Here is a 22,313-nt window from a genome sequence, read left to right on the forward strand (position 1 = left end):
ACATTTTCCAATTTTATCTGAGATTTTCGAATTATTGAACATACTAGATACAGGTCATCTACATTATTGTAGTGCAAATGATTTCTCAACTATTGTTACAAATACCGATGAACTTTGGAAATGCTTGTATGACATTGCAGATAAAAAATGTAAAAGATCAACTTAGATCATTCTGTTAAGACATCAATAGAGCTGATACCCCAAGTGATATAGGTCTGAGGATATCTATAGCTATTTTTGGAATGCTTGTTCGTACTAAATTTACTATAGATATTCTCGGAGAGCACACTTAAAAAGCAACGCCTGCGGTTTGTACAGCACATAGAAAATTTCAATATAAATTTGTGAAATTTTTCTTAACTGTCGGGTGGAAAGCAAACCAATCAGTATAAAGATGGATTCACTTTAATTTGTCAGTAGAAAAGGGAAAAAGGGAAATTATTTTTTCACTCATCTAGCATTCACTTTAATTTTACAGTATAAAGATGTATTCACTCAGTATAAAGATGGATTCACTTTGCATTTAAAGATTTTAGGGTTGCATTTAAAGTAATATCCTTGCATTTAAAGATCCTTGCAACTAACTCTAGAACGAGAAACTTAAAGAGTAATAGGGTTTTAGCACATCTACAAAAGGGAGGAAAGGGGGAGGAGAGGGGGAGGAAAGGGGGAGGAGAGGGGGAGGAAAGGGGGAGGAGAGGGGGAGGAAAGGGGGAGGAGAGGGGGAGGAAAGGGGGAGGAGAGGGGGAGGAAAGGGGGAGGAGAGGGGGAGGAAAGGGGGAGGAGAGGGGGAGGAAAGGGGGAGGAGAGGGGGAGGAAAGGGGGAGGAGAGGGGGAGGAAAGGGGGAGGAGAGGGGGAGGAAAGGGGGAGGAGAGGGGGAGGAAAGGGGGAGGAGAGGGGGAGGAAAGGGGGAGGAGAGGGGGAGGAAAGGGGGAGGAGAGGGGGAGGAAAGGGGGAGGAGAGGGGGAGGAAAGGGGGAGGAGAGGGGGAGGAAAGGGGGAGGAGAGGGGGAGGAAAGGGGGAGGAGAGGGGGAGGAAAGGGGGAGGAGAGGGGGAGGAAAGGGGGAGGAGAGGGGGAGGAAAGGGGGAGGAGAGGGGGAGGAAAGGGGGAGGAGAGGGGGAGGAAAGGGGGAGGAGAGGGGGAGGAAAGGGGGAGGAGAGGGGGAGGAAAGGGGGAGGAGAGGGGGAGGAAAGGGGGAGGAGAGGGGGAGGAAAGGGGGAGGAGAGGGGGAGGAAAGGGGGAGGAGAGGGGGAGGAAAGGGGGAGGAGAGGGGGAGGAAAGGGGGAGGAGAGGGGGAGGAAAGGGGGAGGAGAGGGGGAGTTTGCGCATGCGCAGAGGGGGAGGGGGAGGGGGAGGGGGATTTGCGCAAAATTTTTTCCTTATTTCTCGCGGATTGCGCAAAAATTCTTAGCAGTACTCTTAAATATAGGCTACTAAGGTGAAAAGGTAAAGTTCTAGGAACACTTTCAACCGGATTTACAACGAATGGATTCTCCTGTGGGTTTCATTAAAAGGATAAGGTTATATTCCGCCCTCTACCCACAATGTTCTTATGATCTCTGAAATAGGATCACATTAGGATCGCTGCGGTTGCACAAGTTACGCCTGATATGCTGGTACGAGTGTGGCGAAAAATCTATTATTACAATTTACAATGCAAATAATACTAATGTAATAACATTGGCAGATAAAATAATAAGGTAGTCCTTTTGCCATTTTTCTTCCAAATTTATAGGTGATTTAAGTCCAAGATAAGATTAGAATTTCACGTGTACAATTTTGATAAAATTTTATTCCAAAATAAACATTAAAACTATAAATTTTGATTTTATTATCGGTGGGATGTATGTTGCATTACCAACGGCTGTCTCATCGAACCAAAATTACACTCACACCTTAAACTTGAAGTGTTTTGTAACAAAATGACACCTTTCTCAATTCTGTAATTTCAATAAATATGTATGTCCTTTCAAAGTTGTAAAGTCATTTTATAATCACCCTAAATCTCCCATTTTTGAAGCTTTGAAAAATATCCTAGAAGGATAAAGGAGACAGTAATATCATTTAAGGTGGATTCGCACACAACAGTGACAGTGAACAGTGAAAATATAATTCCCATACGTTCTTATGGGACTATTCCCACTCAGCCCGGCCGAGCAAGTATGAACAATCCTACTAGAAGTTACGGGAATTATATTTTCACTGTCACAGTTGTGTGCGAAACCAGCTTTATTCAATCAACCACAGATTTATTTAGTTTTAGTTTAACTAAAACTAAATACAAGAGCAGCAGAATTTATACTAGTAGGCGAGTACTGCTATTGGTCAAGGGCATGAACGCCTGCCATTGGCCCAGCCAGACAGTCTCCTCCCACTTAACGGTGTGACAAAATGGCGGCTTAAGCAACAGAATCGCCATGATAACAAAATTTACTTTCAGTACAAAATAAGAACCAAGAAAACAAGTGTTAATAAAACAAATATGTAAATGACTGTCTCGCTGGGCCAATGGCAGGCGTTCATGCCCTTGACCAATTGCAGTACTCGCCTACTAGTATAAATTCTGCTGCTCTTGTATTTAGTTTTAGTTTATCAGAGATTGACAATGGTGTAATAACCGAAACCGGTCTTTCTAAGTATCAATAAATCTGTGGTTTTTGACAATTTCTTAGTCTTTTTCATTCAATATGAATAATTATCACAATATCAACTTCTCAACTACACAAAAAGTTTATTCAATCATGTACAAATATTATACTTATAAGATAAGGAACAATGTACAAATATTATACTTATAACCAAATCAAAGGTTTATTTGGTTGATTATACTTATAAAATAAGGATCAACAGGCTTATGCCCAGAACCATAGCCACCTCTAATACAGTATTAGAGGTGGCTATGCCAGAACTGACCCTTTTCAAATTTGAAACAAACGAAGGGATTTACCAGGCAAGAAAGATACCAGAAAATTTTTCTTTTTATAATTTCAAGAGAAGTATTATTGGTTTATTGTATTACAGATTTTATCAAAAATATATTGGAATCATCAGATGAAATTTATTTATTTATCATTTACAATCAACTTAAGGACAAAGAAACAGACTACAGTCCAAAACTTCTTTTCATCCCAATTTCATAAAATGAATAGAAATATATCAAAAACTATTCCTCAAAGAGCGTAAACATTCTTGAGTAAAAACTTGAATTCTGAGAGTTATCCACAACGGTTAAAAGTTTTGAATGAATTAGAATTCTCAGAGATTTAATTAGTACGGTAGCCAAGCGGAACAGAATTAACTTGATTAACAAAATTCTGCATGTACCTTACCTTCTTAGAATGTATCCTATTATATTAAGCGAGCAATTTCTATATTTTTATATCTGGTTATTTATGTTCAACGGATCTCGAAATCGGCTCTTAACGATTTTCACGAAATTTGGAACATAGTAGGTTTATGATATAAAAATTCGATTGCACTAGGTCTCATCTTTGGGAAAACTCGCTGAATGACATTAAAAGGTTAATTCATCCTTGACTGAAAAAGCTGAGACTTTCGTCGTCTGTGGATAGTAAAAAGAGAGCGAGTGATTCTGTGGAAGATCAAAATATCGCATCCCCGAAATTCAGAAGCTGACGTATAACCAGCTGTGAAATATAAACACGATCATTTTAGAGAATTGTGTTCTGTCTTATCTAAAGTAAACCATGGTTCTGTTTATCAATAAATAAAAATAACGAGCGAAGCTCGGTGCCCCGATATTGAAGATGAATTGCAAGTGATGGTCAATATTAAATCTGAATTATTAAAAAAATTTAGTCACATTACAGCATTTTCTAAGGGTACAACCACACTGAAAGCGGAGCGTGGCGTGGCGTGGTCAGAGCGTTCATGATACACATAGGAAGCGTCTGAGCGTCAAGGGCATAGAAAATGGCGTTGTCTAAGTTTGCACGGACATTAATTTGTGAGAATAATTACTTAAAGTATTGGATATTTTAACATTAAATTGATTGGACATTTTTTATCCATCATTTGTAATAAATGATTGGTGACCTGTTTGTAAAGTAATAAAAGGGGGCGATCCACCAGTTCCCAGACGGGAACACTGTAAATTGTTGTTGCGTAGCATTTGATGGTAGAGCAAAAGCAGTTGGTTTTTTTATATTATCAACTAGATGTTTTTTGGAATTTGAATGAAAAACATTCAAGGAGTCAGATTTATTTTATTTAATAGAAGAAATTTCTGTTTGATTTAAATGTGAATTTTAACATATTTTGGTTTTATAAAATTAGTTATGCTACAACTATTCTAATACAGAACAATTAAGGAGGGTTATGAAATTTTGAGCATTTAATCAATTAAAAAAAAATTAAAATAAACTTGTTGCCAATGATTTTTTCAAAACGTTAGACAGAATTGTGTTGGACAGATTATTGTGTTTTTTTATTTAAACAAGTTATTTGACAGTTCAAAAAACATTATTCATTTATAATCAATTTGGAATTTCTAAAATCAAAACAAAATAAATTGAATGTGGAACGATACCGTTATACAGTTGATGTCCATCCTAAGTTGCCATGGGGATGTCCAGCCATGGGGCAGTTCGGTCTGTCTCAGGAGGTGGGCGATCAAAAAGTGTGTGTGCAATTATTCAGAAGAAAAGTGGAAAGCTTTTTCCACTAGCTGGCTGGAGTGGAGACTAGAATGCTAGCCCCACTTCTACCTCTCCTCAGCGTTTGTAGTCTGTCAGCCAAAACTGTCTGATCAGCTTTTAGTTTTTAAAGTTGGAAAAAATTATTTCTCTTCTTAAAGAAGGAACTGATGTTTGGGGGTATGTCAAAACTTGTGGTTCATGACAATATTAGCTAAGACTCAGTGTGTTCAGCACGGGGATAAAATATGAACCAAATTTCCCCCACAACATTTACTAGATGGTGAGAGAATTGATCATTTTTTTTTTAATTTCATGGAAATATGAATGAAATGGATTAGAATAGCCTTACTTTTATTTCAAAGTGTAATAGATGAGTTTTCTCTTTTGAATAATCAAATAATACACATTACAGGGGAATTTGGACAAACATTAAATATACCAGTGTACTAGATGGTGGGAAAATGTAGTAGAACAAGTGCATTACTATGTACAAGAATAGACCACTAGTATGTACATCAGTAGGGCACTCGCACTTTGACCCTTTGACGCTCCGCTTGTAGACGCTCCAAAAAACAAACCAGCTTGTTCCAAAGTATGACGCCATGCTCCGCTCCGCTCTGCGAGTAGACGCTTCCAGTGTGTTGCAGCTCATTACTCAACATGATATTGTTCACGACGCTTCTCAACGCCACGCTCCGCTCCGCTTTAAGTGTGTTTATACCCTAAATCATAAAATTATATGTAGCCTGTATTTACCTGTATATTAAGAATTATTATTTCCGGTAGATTTTATGAGCCATCATTGATTGGATTCAGTAGGGCTTCATTCTGGTGCCTTTTAGTTTGCTATCCTTTTTATTGACAACCTGTAAACAAATTCCATGTTAATAATATACACAAATAATAAGGTCAGAATTAGAAAATGAAATGTTGTTTTTGTGAGAGCTGGAATAGATTCTATCATCGTGGAAGACAAACGAAGCATTTTATCAAGCAAAACTAGAAATGAAAATGAATTGGAAATTGCATTTACTCAAATGCTAATTTATGAATAATTATTATTAAACGAAAATACCAATTAAATGCTGTAAGTCTTCACACCGAAGACTTCTGCTACTGCAAACAGGGTAAACAGCTAGATGGAAATTCGATGAGCGCTACTATACAAAAATAGGATTCGTTTAATAATAACTAGTAGTTTTGTGAACAGTAGACCTCACACGGTTTTCTCATCCACAAGTATCTTGTGTCACCTGTTCACCGGCTTCTCCAGACATCTGTGTAATGCATGCAATGAATAATCCACTTGTCAGCTGATTGATTATGAATAATTCTATAGTCTGATTGATCCTATCTTCAGGGTAGATGATAATATAGTGATATCAGAGTATGGAGGAAATTCCTTCTTCTTTCATATCATCCTTAAAATGCAAAATTTCAAAAAAACCTTGTGTATACATCGACGCACAGTTAATAAAGGAATATTCCTGCTGAATCTCATAGAGTTCTATCAACGCTTTTGGCCGTAAATTTGTTACATATACATACAGACAAAAGAGAATCAGATTTGAACCATAGATCTCACTGCGTTCGGTCAATTATTCATTAATTAGCATTTTGGATAAATTCAATTTCCAATTCATTTCCATCTGTAGATTGGCTGGCCGCTATATATTCGTATAAATGAGTGCTGCTATCCAGAAATTATCAGTTTGGTGTAAGGGTATTCCTGACCGGCAATTAGGAGGTACCGGGTTCGATTCCCGGGCTGACAAATAATTTTTGTATAGTAGCGCTCATCGAATTCCATCTAGCTGTCTACCCTGTTGTCAATATTTGCAGCAGCAGAAGTCTTCGGGGTGATTTACAGCATTTGATTGGGATTTTCGTTCAATAATAATTAATCGAAACTAGAAATTAGTAAATGATGAATTATATAAATTATGAATTACATTTCCATTCGCAATTGATGCGAGATCTTACATTACTATTGATAAGTTTTAATTCTTGAAATATTAACTTACATTGGTTGAGATACTATTAGATTTTGGAAGATTATCTTGTGGCTTCCAGGCTGTGACGATACCTTTCTCTCCTCCGGTCACCAATAAGTCATTCTAAAGAAAAAAATGCAATCTATGTAATAAGGCATTATTTATTTACTCATTTTCATATACAATTCAGGCATAAACAACAGGCATTCTACCCAAAACTGTTTTAAACCTTTATTTGAAATACAAAGTGTCGGTTGCACAAGGGCCGGTTAAATTTCAAACGTGATTAATTCCACGAGAACCAACCAGAGAAGCCGTCTTCTCAAAACGCCTTCTCTGATTGGTTCAGAAGGCGTTTTTGTAAAGGCGGCATCTCTGATTGGTTCTCGTGGAATTAATCACGGTTAAAATTTAATCGGTTGTTGTGCAACTGGGCCTAGGTCTAGAGGATATGTAAAAATGATAACCTAATTTCATTCATTGCTTTCAACAAAATGTTTGAATAATTCAAAATCCCTCTGCGGTAGGCCTATGTTTGTTCTTTGAAATATTGAACTAAGAACGACTATCCATAACGCTTTTCAGGTGTACTGTTAACAAATTTCACATTTGAAAAATCACAAACTAAAGCTATGAAACTGTGTCATTCCAGAACACAATTGTATTCTGTACAACCAATTGTACAATTGTATACAATTCTGTACAATTGTATACAACCAAGAAGATGGCGGAACTGCCGAAAGATCTCGTTGTCCAGTGAGTGATTAATTCATTTATTGTAAAATATCTGACTGTTAGTCGTTTTTTCCAAAAGCAAAAAGTGATTTAATAATAAGCAGTTCGTGATGGAAAACAACATTGAAGAATAATATTGTTTTTTGTATAAATGCATTATCAGCTTTTACAGAAATAAATTAAATTATGTGACTAATTTTTCATGAGGCGATCCAAAATAATGTATCATTATATTATGTCAAAATGGAAAAAATCAATTTACATACTGCAACTCTCGGTATTACCAACGGTATTATCTCGGTTATACCAACAGTTGTGATATAAAGGTACATACAGACTCATGCACCACGAACACACACATTCCACTTTTCATCAGCTGATTATACAATCATGTATTTGCATTGAAACAGTAAGATACAGATATAATAAGTATATCACCTTTACATATTGTCAGCCTAAGAGCCGTTTACACATTGAAAGTTCAAACTAAATTTTAAACTGGATCCAAATCAAGTCTTATTCGTTATAATTTGGTTCATTTTGAGTTCAAGCCACCAGCTGATTTAATTCAGTACGTAAAATACAAGGTACGTAAAATACAACGTAGAGTGATCACGCGCATCTCGATCTTTTAATGATCTGAGTCAGATGATCGGTGTGACGTCATTCGTGCTCTAAAAATCTATTCTTTTCAATGTTAGATTGAGCAACATTGTAAGTCTTTATCTCAAAAAGTACATAGCTTTCAACTCCCATCGAAATCTCCTACGATTCTTCAAGAAATAAAATACTTCTAGAAATTTAATACTTTTGGACGGCTGGATCTTTTATAATGCTCGTTTTTGTAAGAGCATGCACATCGAATACCTGTTGCTCTCTTATTAAAAACCAACATGCTTTTCATTGATCTTTTGTAATTCAATTACTCAATGCTAATGAATTTGATAAATTGATCATTGATTAATAGGATTTGAAAACGAGAAAACATTAATATAGTACTAATATATACAATCCTTTTTTTGTCTTCTATAGAATTCTAGGTACATTGGCTTTAGCTTTGACTGAGCAAACATAGAAATAATTATTAGCCCTGATAAGTTATTTGGTCTTTTCAATCTATACTTTGCAACGTTGGATGATATCAAAGCCACCTCTAATACAAGGCCCCAGCCTACGATATTGCAACGTCGCAGTGTAGGCCTAGAATCTAATACATGATTGGTGAAAAAGATCAGCTGGTATTTTTCAATACCTAGGCCTACCTTCAATACCTATTTTAGGCCTAGAATTTAATACATTATTGGTGAAAAATATTTTTAACAATACCAGCTGATCTTTTTCACCAATCATGTATTAAATTCTAGGCCTACACTGCGACGTTGCAATATCGTAGGCCGGGGCTTTGTATTAGAGGTGGCTATGATGATATACTACTGAAACAAAACTGTTTTAGAATTGGAAGAACGACAATAATTTTCAATGTATCCTACCTTTTTTTAGAATGGAATTTTGAGAAGCTAAGCTGAACTACAAATAAGTCGTCAATATTCTGAAATTAGCGGGCTCTTTTGCCCTGGGGCTCACTAGTTTTCATTATGAAATAGCAAATCTGTTAGATGAGGGAAAACTTCGTTCAACTTACTTTACTATCATACCAGGATGCCCGCACAATTTGACTATTCCCAATAAATTGAGACACAGATCCAAGACTATCTTCTCTGACAACGGCTGATCGAAACCAATCACTGTGAAGAAATTAAAAATAATGATCAAAAATATGTATTACAACAATGACACTCACTTGCTTATGGAATCATAAGAATTTATTCATAATTCAATTCTCGAGTCTGTATATGTTACTCATCTGATCAATCTTTTTCTGTTTATCAACTTTCCTCAATGAACAATGTAATAATTTAATTTCAGATTATGATACATTATTATTTTATACTTACCTCCTTGTAAAAAGCGATCATTCTACTATATAGACATAATGAATAGACTATTGGCTACCCACTGTAACAGGAACTCACCCCTACACTCAGACGAATAATCTTGTAGGGGTATTCCAGTAACATGATTGTATTTCAATTTAACCTTTGTTTTTTTATGGAATAAAGAATATTTTTTGATTTGATTTGTTTATAGTGAGGTCCACGTTAAAATTGCAGTATTTTATAAAATTTGTGTTGTTATCCTTGTCTATCATTCGAGCATGCAGATAACGCTATCCTTTTCCAGCTCCGCAACGTTGCCAGATAGTTTTCCAACATGAAATCCAATTATTCAACAAAAATTTCTATCTCAATAATTATGAAAATCTATTATTGAATCATTGAAAAATGATTGATTAGAATTGCAGTATTTGATTTAAATTTGTGTTGTTATTCTTGTCTATCATTTGAGCAAGCAGATAGCGCTATCCTTTTCCAGCTCCGCAACGTTGCAAAATAGTTTTCCAATAAGAAATCCAATTATTCAACAAAAATTTCCAACTCGATAATTATGAAAATCTATTATTGAATCATTGAAAAATATATTTTCTTCACGAATAAAATAGTATAATAATGATCATTTTTAACAAGAATGAACAGTTAACTGGTATCCAGCTATCCTCTATAGAAGGCAATGGCAAGGCAGAGAATCGTCAATGTTTTCTATCTTTCTCCACTTCCATTATAACGTGGAACTCACTGTAGTTAAGTCACTTGTGAACAATGCAACTTTCACAAAAGCCAATTTACAATAAAACTATATAATAAAAATATACTATTCTAATAATTCATTATACTCCAGGCCTCTGTTTCATAAAAACTTGGAAGTCCTGTAATACAGGAACAGCTGATTTTATCGGCTATATTGAGCATGTAATTGGAATGGTGATTCTCCTGTATTACGTGACTTATAAGTTTTATGAAACAGGGCCCAGTTTCATATAAAATTATTGCATAACCGTATTTACTATAGTTCTATGTGGTTTCAGACTTGGAAATAATATTGACATGTCTCTTCTCTTACATAAATCTGTGGCTTAGTGCAGGAAGTACCTATGTCAAAATACCAACATTCTCACAAATCAACTTGAAAGTTCAGCTTGTATTTTCGAACTACGGCATTTCGATAAGGAAATGCAAGTGCTAGAAATGCAGGAGTCAACATTGGTAGTTCTGGCACAGAGTATGAATGGTAATCTAAAAACCTATGTCTTAATTGGTAGTTTTTGCACTCTGAGAGTGAAATATAATAAGATACATCAGAAAACATCTAATTTGAAGATTATTGGTCCATAAAATAACGATTATGCAAATGGCATGCTCAGGCTTATGAAAATTCAATTTCTTGAAAATAAGTCTATAGTCTGATTCGTATACAATAATTTTCAAAAAGTATTCAAACTACATCGAACTGCGTGCGAAACGCATGTTTTTATAACCGCTAGTACTCGGCGACGGGAGGGGGTATTGCCCTGGAGGAATGTTTTTCAGATGGCCCATACTATGCCATTTCACATGCTATGAGCGTTGGAACGTTCATCGTGTGTTCGCTGTGGAGCAGTTTTTTTTTTTAGAAACAATGAATCTGTAGTCACAGTGCAATGCTTTTCCGTCATTATTTTAGAGTTGGGCGTCGAGGTGCAATACCCGATTGAAATACTGTACTCCGATGGGTTGCAGCGTTTAGGAGTACTAGTTATGTGATGAAAAACAAACCACCTAGTCTTCCCCGTTCAGTTCGTACTCCGGAAAATATAGACGGAGTCAGAACAGCAGTTGTTACTAGGACTAGACGATCGAATAGACGACACTGACTCGTTTCAGGAGTACGAACTGAACGGGGAAGACCAGGTGGTTTGTTTTTCATCACATAACTATAGTGAGGTCCACATTATAATGGCAGTGAAGAAAGATAGCAGAACAGCGTTGCCAAGTCAATCTCAAATTGACTCCATTTTGCCACTGATTTTACACAGCTGTTAATCAATGCATCCCATTAAATTTGATCTAATATCAATTTCCACTTCATTGATAAAATAATCAATTTCATGTGAAATTAATTATATTCATCAATAGATAAATTTGATCCTAATTTTGCTTTGACATATTTTTATTTTCATGCAAACCTGAAATGGCGACTAGTTTGCTGTTATACACCAATCTGAACTTCAAAACAGCAGAAATAAAGTTGCTCGGTGGGTATTCTATTTCAATTTCTCTTAAAAATAATAGAAAAATAAAAATCCTACTTATAATAAGATAATTCTGATGGAAATAATTTTGATATAACCTTTGAATATTATTTATATCAATACCAGTACCATAACCTATACAATGGTCTAACTGAAGCATGGACGAAATCTAGGATGGTCATAATTATCAACTTTTAAATTGTTATTTTAGGTATAATTTGTGTTTCACTTATGCTAATATCTAAAATTTATTTTATTTATTCAAAAATACACTTTAAATCAATTATAGGACGACTTGTGTACTGAAGTATTTTGGTAAGATGAAGAAAAAGGACTGAGAATTTTTGTTTAGATCTGTACAGTCACTGTCAAAAGTGAAAATGAAATACTTCTGGCACACTGACAACATTGCAAAGCTAGATAGAGATAGCGCTATCTGCTTTGTTGCATGAAAGACAAGGATAGCAACACTATTATTGTCAATAGTACACTGCCATTATAACGTGGACCTCACTATAGTACTCCTATAGTACTGCAACCCATCGGAGTACAGTATTTCAATCGGGCATTGCACCTCGACGCCCAACTCCAAAATGACGGAAAAGCGTTGCTCTGTGACTACAAATTCATTGTTTCTAAAAAAAAAACTGCTCGTCAGCGAACACACGATGTTGTACGTTCCAATGCTCATAGCAACTGAAATGGCATAGTATGGGCCGTCTGCCACTATTCGTTCCAGGGCAATAACCCCTCCCGTCGTCGAGTACTATTGTAAGGTCCACGTTATAATGGCAGTGGAGAGAGATAGGAGAACAACGTTGCCGATCTTCTGTCTTGCCAATGCCTTCTATAGATGGTAGCTGATACAGGTTTATTGATGTAATATTAACTATTCATTCTCGTTTGAAATAATCAATATTATATTTTATTAAGCAAGGAATTATATTTTTCAATAATTTCATAATGAAATTTTCATAATTCATATGAAATATTTTGTTAATTGATTATTAATTCTACATTGTTAAAAAACGATCTAGCAACAGATCAAAGCGGAGTGGCCGTAGTCGAGTGGATTAGATGCTGGCTTTGTAATCCAAAGGCCCGGGTTCGAATCCCAACCCTGGCAAGATATTTTTCTCGGGCCACTCCCGTGTTTCGGATGGACATGTTAAGCCGTCAGCCGTCATTAAGCCCTGAAATTAATCAGTTGCGACCTGAAAACTCTGACACCAGACCTGAGCCAGCCAGGTCACACGATATTATTTATTAACAGATCAAAGCGAGAAAGAGATAGCGCTATCCGCTTTTTTGAATGATAGACAAGGATAGCAATACCACTGCCATTACAACGTGGACCTCACTATAGTGGTTCGAAAAATATGCGTTTCCTCTGCACCACTCTGTATAATATACTTTAAATAATATATCAAATAGCCTTATATAAACATTGTAATTTCTTGAATCATTAAGGGCCGGTTTCCGAGCTCGGGGTTTAGTTAAGTTCTAGGCTTTAAACAGCTGGAGTCAGAAAATTAGCTTTCCAAAACGTGGCGTAGTCGCAGTTTTTATAACAGTAGTCGCAGATTTTATTTTCTCATTTCTATAATTGAAAACGTTTTTCCTTGACGAAATTGAACAATTCTGAATAATTCAAAACAGCTGAAACTTTACACTACTCTCTCTTTATTTTATTTTGTGTTTAATTTTCTAGTTTGTTTTTTTTTTTTTGAAATTTAATTCAAACGTGACTTTGACAATGACTACGTCCCGTTTCGGAAAGCCAATTTTCTTACTCCAGCTGTTTAAAGTCTAGAACTTAGCCAAATCCCGAGCTCGAAATCCGGCCCTAATAGTTTTATTGTTTTATGGAGGCAACGTCATCAATTACCGGTTAGCAATAATCATTAAATTTATCATCTAATAATTTATGATTATAAATTAATCATTAATTTTATTAAATTTTAAAATAATCAATAAAAAATAACTCACCTATCACCAGTATAGGATCCAGTCAGTAACATCAGATTATTTGTGGGTTGGTGCTTGTGTACATCCACTGTGTACAAGCTATCTGCACATTTCAGCTGCAATTGATATAAAATTAATCAAATTCGGACTAGAGAGTTGAACCTATTTCGGACTATGTGTAATCTTATCTAAATTTGGGAGAGGAATAGCACAAGGTTACACCTTATTTTTTCTCTCCCTATCATTTTTGATGATGTGCTTATTGTATGAATCAATAATAATAAATAAATTAAAGCCTAAAATAAAATAAAATAATCATCAATGCAGTGCATAGAACTGTTTAAAGCACAATGAAAATTATCAAGTACGCTTTATTTTATTGCAACACTACTGAAACTAGTATAGATAATTTGAATTTTTTGTGTTTTAATAATCAGTAGCCCTGAAAAGAACAGTCAACTAATTTATATTGAATTTATTATACTTTAATTGAATTAGTTCATGACATAACAGATCCCATCTTGATAAACATTTATTTATAGTGAGTTCCACGTTATAATGGCAGTGTTTGATTTGCAATGTGTATTGCTATCCTTATCTATCATTCAACAAAGCGGATAGCGCTATCTCTTTCTCGCTTTGCTCTGTTGCCAGATCGTCTTTTAACAATGTAGAATTATTAATCAATTAACAGAATATTTCATATAAATTATAAAAATTCATTATTAAATTATTGAAAAATATAATTTCTTGCTCAATAAAATATGATAGATCATTTTAATCGAAAATGAACAGTTTATATTAAGGCTGTGCATAGGCTAAAAATAAACTTTCTACTGGTGATATTTTTCAAAGTTTTTCGATTTGTATACCATCAAGCTATCAAAATGAAAAAGTTTTCTCAAGAAAACATTTTTTTCCGATCATTAGTTTTTGAGATATGAGCACCTAAAGATTAAATGTTTGGGACAGAACATTTCGAGTTCGGTAAGAGATAAATCCATGAGATTTAGAAGATAGATTATTCATGGTACTGTTGATCTAGTAAAACAAAAATTTTCTGAAAATATCAATTTTTGAGAAATTTATTCGATTTACTAAAAATGACCAAAAATAACTTTTAGTTGAGTTATTTTTGGTAAATTGAATAACTTTCTCAAAAAATGATATTTTCAGAAAATTTTTGTTTTACTAGATCAACAATACCATGAAGAATCTATCTTCTAAATCTCATGGATTTCTCTTACCGAACTCGAAATGTTCTGTCCCAAAAATTTAATCTTTAGGCGCTCATATCTCAAAAACTAATGATCGGAAAAAATGTTTTCCTGAGAAAACTTTTTTATTTTGATAGCTTGATAGTATACAAATCGAAAAACTTTGAAAAATATCATCAGTAGAAAGTTTATTTTTAGCCTTTGCACAGCTTCAAATCAATAAACCTGTATCAGCTACCATCTATAGAAGGCATTGACAAGACAAATGATCGGCAACGTTTTTCTCCAATATTTTATCCACTGTTATTATAACATGGACCTCACTATAGCACACTGTGTTCATAGTATGCTATGGGTCTTGCAAAACCTAAAAATACATTCCAATATGTAACTGAAAAATCAATCGTTCTATAGTGAGGTCCACGTTATAATGGCAGTGAAGAAAGATAGGAGAAAAACGTTGCCAATTTTCTCAATTTTGCCACTGAGTGTACACAGCTGTTACTCGATTCATCCCATTAAATTTGATCTAATAATAATAATTATCATTTCCTTGATAAAATAATCAATTTAATGACAAATTGATCAAGAATATATTTTTTCACAATTTGTGAAAATTGAGATCAGATTTTCATTTTTATACAAGCCTGAAATGGCGGCTAATTTAAAAAAGCTGTGATACACCAATCTGAATTTCAAAACAACAGAAATTAAGTTATTTTGTAGGTATTCTATTCTAATTTCTTTTAAAAAGAATAGAAAAATATAAATCCTATTTAAAATAAGTAATTTCAATGGAAATAATTCTGAAATAACTTTTCAATATTATTTATACCGGTACGAGTAGGTCTAATATATGTTATTTCAGGTATTTTAATTTGTGTTTCTCATACGGTAATGTCTAAAACTTATTCAAAAATATATTTATTCAATTATACGACTTGTGTACCAAAGTATTTTGATAGAATGAAGAAAAAAATGGCGGTTGAGAATTATTTGTTTACATTTGTACAGTCACTGGCAAAAGTAAAAATAAAATATTCTTGCAAACAGACAACATTGCAAAGCTAGAGAGAGATTGCACTATCTGTTTTGTTGTATGATAGAAAAGGACAGCAACAGTATTTATTTATTATTTATTTATTTATTTGAAAATTAAAAGATTATTAATTATTGTCAATCATATGCTGCCATTATAACGTGGACCTCACTATAGCACATGAATTAGTATGCAATGGGTCTTGCAAGACCTGGAAACACATTTCTATGTTTGATTGAAGAATCAATCGATCTTAAACACTTTTAGGCCCGCCGCAAAGTAGACCGACGCTAATCCACGAAAAGCAACCCACGCCTTGAGATGTTTTGTAAACCATTGCTAGGATTCTCCAGACATCTGTGTAATACATGCAATGAGTAATCCACTTGTCAGCTGATTGATTATGAATAACTCTATAGCAATGGTTTACAAAACATCCTACGGCGTGGGTTGCTTTTCGTGGATTATCGTGGGTCTACTTTGCGGCCGGCCTTAGGCTACTTACGTTGACAGCCGAGGCGATCTGCTCCCTGGAGAACTGAGCGAAGGGTTTACTGTCACTCTCTCTCCACATTTGCAAATCGTTGGGGTGAGTGAGACAGCTGATAATCTCGTCGCCAGAGGCCTCCTCAATCCAGGACAGTCTCTCGACAGATGACTCCGTGTTGAGACTGGTGAGGAGGGCATCGTCCTCGCAAGGCTGACTCACATCCAACACGTTCATCAGACCGTCCATGGCTCCCGTTAGTAAGTGGTGCGGTTTTGACGGGTGGAATACGACCTGAACAAAATTAAATCATAACGGTCAAATCTACTCCGCAGTATCGCGTTAGCTCTCATACAGTGCAGACGTACTCGTAGTGTAGTGCAGTAGAAGTAGTGAGTCAGCAGTTGATTGTTCACGGTATTTAAGTGGAACAAAACATTGCATCAAATTTCGGTTAAAATCCGCCGTCTTTATGCAATCGAAGTGACCTACTTTCGCGCGGCCTTCAATTTTCGTTCGCGCTCGCGTTTCCGCGATCGTGAGTGAGTACGAGGGTTTTTCGAAAAGTATGTTCGCAAATTATTGACTATGGCTACGTCAAGTGGAAAATTGTTGAAACTACCCAGTTTTCTTGCCCCGGAGTTTGAAGAGCAAGAAGACGAGGAAAGCAACATCGAGAACATGGACACCACCAAACCATCAGAGATCCAGTGTTCACCGGATCGTTATAATAAATCAAATAAGCTCCATTCAGCCGCCGAGCATGCACTCTTCATCGCCTGGAAGGAGTCGGATGAGAAGAGAAAGCAGCTAGAGAAGAGCAACGTAGAACTTCAGCGGAGAATTGAAGACTTAGAATTGCGATTTCAAAAAATAGAACAGAACATTCAACAACCATGCAGTCCAGCAGTTGCTGAAAACTACTCAACTAATGAGGAGGAGTTGGCAAAAGAGACTGAGTGGATCAGGGCCCGTAACAAACATACTACAAAGAAGAGGAAACTAAATAGTACTTTGTCTCCTGAACCAAAGAATGAGCCTACTGGTAACCATCGTCAGTTGAACAAAATCACCTCATTGCAGAAGAATAAAGGTGAGGAAGTAAAGAACAAGAAGAAAGAAACGCCACCGCCACCAATCATAGTGGATGGTATAAAGAGCCTGGAGTCTCTTCATAAAAGTTTGAAAAAAGTTACTTCAGATGAAAAATTTAGAATAAAGCTCTTGAGTAGAGAGACTTTCAAAGTAAATTCAGTAGATTCAGAGACGTACAGAAATATTACAAAAGAATTAATCAACGATGGTTTCAACTGGCACTCGTATGAAAACAAACAGGTGAGACCCATAAGAGTGATGATAAAAAAACTTCATCACTCCTGTAGTATAGAATCCATAATGGAGGACTTAAAGGCTAAGGGATTGCTAGTGGTAGATGTAGTGAATAAGTTGAAGTGGAAAACTAAAGAACCATTAGACATGTTCATGGTTTCGTTCAGCGCAGAAGAGAATGTTAAGAAGGTTTTTGAACTTAAACATATTCTGGGTTGCAGAGTAGAAGTTGAAGCATTGAAGAAAGTTAATCTAATACCTCAATGTAAGCGTTGCCAGGCTTTCAACCACACTCAGGCTTATTGCAACAAGGAGGCCAGATGTGTGAAGTGCGCTGGAAAACATGCATCAAAGGAGTGTACGAAACCTAGTGAAGCACTACCGAAATGCATTCATTGTGGTGAAGCTCATCCTGCAAGCTACCGTGGTTGCTCTGTAGCAATTGAGTTACAAAAAATACGTAACTCGAGTAGGGTAGCCAGTAAGAATATAACATCAAAAAATGTTGTCGATTCTCAGGCTCGGAATGTGGCTAATTCTCAAAGTAGGCCCACTCAACATCAAAGTAGGCCCACAGAAAAGAGAATGACTTTCGCCGAAATCGTATCCAAAGAAAATAAATCGCAGATGAAGAAAAATGAAGAAGTAAAAGACACCTCACAAATCCTACAGCTCATCTTATCTAAACTTGATAAACAAGAGAAAATAATTTCATCCCTTCAATCTCGCATCGAGAAATTAGACAATAATAGACAACAAAAACCAAAATGATTCGTTCACTAAACATAATGGAATGGAACGCAAATGGACTCTTACAACGACAACTGGAATTGGAAGCAGTTCTAAACATAGATAATGTAGATATTTGTCTCATTTCTGAGTCTCACTTTACAAAACAGTCCTACATAAAATTTAAAGGTTACAGGACCTACCACGCCTTACATCCCAACAATGTTGCGAGAGGGGGGAGTTCAATCATAATCAAAGAGAGCATTCAGCATAATGAACACGTTAAATTAGAAACTGAACGAATTCAATTGATAGGAGTATGTGTGGAAGCAGTTAATTATCGATTTGTAGTTGCAGCTGTCTACTGTCCTCCTCGATATTCATTCAGAAAAGAAGATCATCTATCAATGTTTGATATGTTGGGAACGAGATTTATCCTTGGCGGTGACTTCAATTCAAAACACATTCATTGGGGATCACGATTAACAACTCATAAGGGCAAGGTACTTTACGAAGCTGTAAGAGAGTCAAGATGTGAATCTCTTTCAACTGGAAAACCAACTTATTGGCCTACAGATACAAGTAAGATACCTGATCTCATAGACTTTTTCATAATCAAAAACATTTCAGTAAACTATTTGCAAGTAGAGGAAAGTTTTGATCTCAATTCAGACCACTCTCCAATTATTCTGAAGTTGAGTGACACTATTTTACAAAAACAAAATAATTATCCCACACTAGTTAATAAGTATACAGATTGGGATGGCTTTCAGCAAGTGTTGGAGGAAAGAATTAACCTGAATTCACCATTAACAACTGCAGATCAAATAGATGAGGAGCTGGAAAAATTTGTTACTGATATACAACAGGCAGCCTGGTGTAATACTCCGCAGACTAGGAAACGAAGAACAGTAGGAAATAATTATCCATTGGAAATAAGAGAAATGATTGCAGAGAAAAGAAGAGCTAGAAGGAGGTGGCAGCATTCACGTTCTCCTCAAGATAAAAGATTACTGAATACTCTCACACAGGAACTGAAAAGAGAGATACAGTTTATTAAAAATGAATCAATCAACAGTTACTTGAGTAATTTGACAGGACAAGGCAACACTGATTACTCACTATGGAAGGCTTCTAAGAAAATAAAAACACCCATCCAACAAGTTCCCCCTATTAGGAAACTGAATAGACAATGGGCCAAGAATAATGAAGAAAAGGCACAGGCATTTGCTGATCATCTTGTGAATGTCTTCCAGCCAAACGTTGCAGCTCAAGAAGATCTAGAAATTGAAGGTAACATCATGCAGGAAAATCAAGAACTAATGAATGTCTCAGTAGAAGAAGTGAGAAAGGAAATAAAACTTATGAATGCTAAGAAAACTCCAGGATTTGACCTGATAACTGGCTTAGTCCTGAAGCATCTACCAAGGAAAGCACTCATCAAGCTAACAAACATCCTGAATGCTTCATTCACACTCAGATTTGTACCAGGAGTCTGGAAAGTAGCTGAAGTTATAATGTTACTCAAGCCAGGAAAAGAACCACATGAAGTAGCTTCATACAGACCAATTTCATTGTTACCTGTGTTATCAAAGTTGTTTGAGAGGTTATTATTGAGTAGACTCAAGCCAATAATTGAGAGAAAGCAATTAATTCCTAATCATCAATTTGGTTTCAGAAAAAAACACTCCACAATTGATCAAGTACATAGGATAGTTAATATAATAGAGAAGAGCTTGGAAGAAAAAAAGGTTTGTTCAGCAGTTTTTCTCGACATAGGGCAAGCTTTTGACAAAGTATGGCATGAGGGACTTCTTTATAAACTGAAGAAAATGCTTCCTAAGCAATTTACAGAAATATTGCAATCATATTTGACAGGAAGGTACTTAGGGTCAAATATGAAGATTCATATTCTGATCTAAGAGAGATAAAAGCAGGAGTTCCGCAAGGAAGTGTTTTAGGACCAGTCCTTTATCTTCTCTTCACTAGTGATATCCCTAATTTGGAGGAGAATACCACAGCCACGTTCGCAGATGACACCGCCCTGCTAGCAGTAGACAGTGATGTTGGTATTGCAACAGCGAAGCTTCAGAGATCTGTCAACAAGATACAAGACTGGACCAAAAAGTGGAGAATGAAGCTCAATGAGGAAAAGTCGATTCATGTTAACTTCACCAACAAGAGAGCTGTGTACCTTCCAATCAACATCAATGGAATTAATATACCACATGAAAATCAAGCTAAATACCTAGGTATGACTCTTGATGCTAAGCTTCGCTGGAAAGAGCATGTCAAAAAGAAAAAAGAAGAACTGAACATAAAATACAAGAAATTCTACTGGCTTATTGGAAGAAACTCATCACTTTCAATACCAAACAAATTGCTCCTCTACAAGCAGATCTTCAAACCTGTTTGGACCTATGGAATACAACTATGGGGCTGCACCAAACAGAGCAACGTCACCATCATACAAAGATTCCAGAACAAGGTGCTCCGAAACATCGTTGATGCTCCCTGGTATGTGCGGAACAGCGACATCCATAGGGACCTGGGAGTCAACATGGTATCCTGTGAGATTCAAAGGTATGCAGAAAGTCATGAAGAACGGCTCCACCAACACACGAACGTCGAAGCAATCCAGCTGCTAGACAACGGAGGGTTGGTGCGGAGACTGAAAAGAAGGAAACCATTTGAATTGGTGTGCAGTGAAAGTGGTGTCTAGTGAAAAAGCAGAGCAGTGATTGAGTGAAATCTAGCTTAAGTAGTACAGTTAATAGATGTACATAATAATTATTAGTAGGTAGCAGTAAGAAATTCTAAAGAAAGTTTCACTGTAGTCCATATTATATACAATTAGTAAATTAGGTTTGATAAAATTTGCTCATTAGTCTCAAGACTAGATAGCAATAGTAATGTGATTAAAAAAAAAAAAAAAAAAAAAATCTACTCCTCACCACATCACATCTAATGTTGACAGTCGCGAAGAATAATCACGAAGTATAAATAAAGCCAGTTAGGCTAGCTACACACACATTGATGTATGTTCGTACGATTTTTTGCCGCCCCTTCTATCAGATTAAACGGAACTTGACAATCATCATATGTTTGAAATCATCTGTTTAAATTATATTAGATTAAACAGATGATGTTTGCCAAGTTAAGTTTAATTGAAGTGAGGTCTAAGATTCAAGTCGACGGTTTGGCATATCTCTCTATGTTTAAATGTTTATATGTTGCGCATTTACAGCGAAACGCAGCAATAGATTTTCATGAAATTTGACAGGTATGTTCCATTTTGAATTTTGCGTCGACGTATACATAAGGTTTTTTGAAATTTTGCATTTCAAGGATAAAAAGGGAAAGGAGTTTCCTTCGAATACGAGGGTTAAGTGTAAGAGAGGGCAGACTGCGCCCTAACTTCGCCCTCCTAGGTCAAAATAAAGGCAGTCATTCAATTCAATATTACCGTAAAAATCAGACTATAGAATTATTCATCATAAATCAGCTGCCTAGTGGACTATAATACTACCCGTTCAAAAACATCGAACATCTTGAAAATGTATCTTTCCATCAACTTTAGTAGACAGTTGTCTACTAACTTTGTCTTTCCATAAGCTGAGGCCATGATTTTAGTTTGGAGTTTGGAGTTATTGATAGAAAACATTTGTTTTACACCTATATTTTTTAATCTGATGATTAAAATTGGAACAAATATTATTGAAAAGAAATTGATTTCTAAAATCATGAAAAGTGAGAAATGAAGTTTGTAGGAAATCAGCATTATAGTAGTTTATTTTGTTAATTTCAACACACCGATTTTTCGCCAACACGACAACACAGAATGTTCTCTAATGGGTTGATTGGATTGGCGTATCGACGGCAGCCAGACGTGATAACAGCGCTCACACTCACATTCCGGGACGGAACGTCACGGTACGATAGGACAGAAAGCTCTATGTTTATTTAGGA

The 22,313-nt window shown here is 35.8% G+C and overlaps 1 protein-coding gene across 1 annotated transcript in view; it reads right to left on the reverse strand.

The window, feature by feature from the left end:
- Positions 1-5,386: 5,386 nt before the first annotated feature.
- LOC111046133 (WD repeat-containing protein 89) overlaps positions 5,387-22,313 on the reverse strand; it is a 31,380-nt gene continuing 14,453 nt past the window's right edge. Inside the window, exons 6-10 of the mRNA XM_039420774.1 lie at positions 16,305-16,580; positions 13,565-13,659; positions 9,032-9,134; positions 6,685-6,777; positions 5,387-5,526 (exon numbers count right to left, since the gene is read on the reverse strand). Coding sequence (XP_039276708.1) covers positions 5,473-5,526; positions 6,685-6,777; positions 9,032-9,134; positions 13,565-13,659; positions 16,305-16,580 — 621 coding nt within the window. The 3' untranslated portion in view covers positions 5,387-5,472. The remainder of the gene's footprint in view (positions 5,527-6,684; positions 6,778-9,031; positions 9,135-13,564; positions 13,660-16,304; positions 16,581-22,313) is intronic.

Source organism: Nilaparvata lugens, chromosome 2 (assembly GCF_014356525.2).
Source record: "Nilaparvata lugens isolate BPH chromosome 2, ASM1435652v1, whole genome shotgun sequence".
In the NCBI taxonomy this organism is placed as follows: domain Eukaryota; kingdom Metazoa; phylum Arthropoda; class Insecta; order Hemiptera; family Delphacidae; genus Nilaparvata; species Nilaparvata lugens.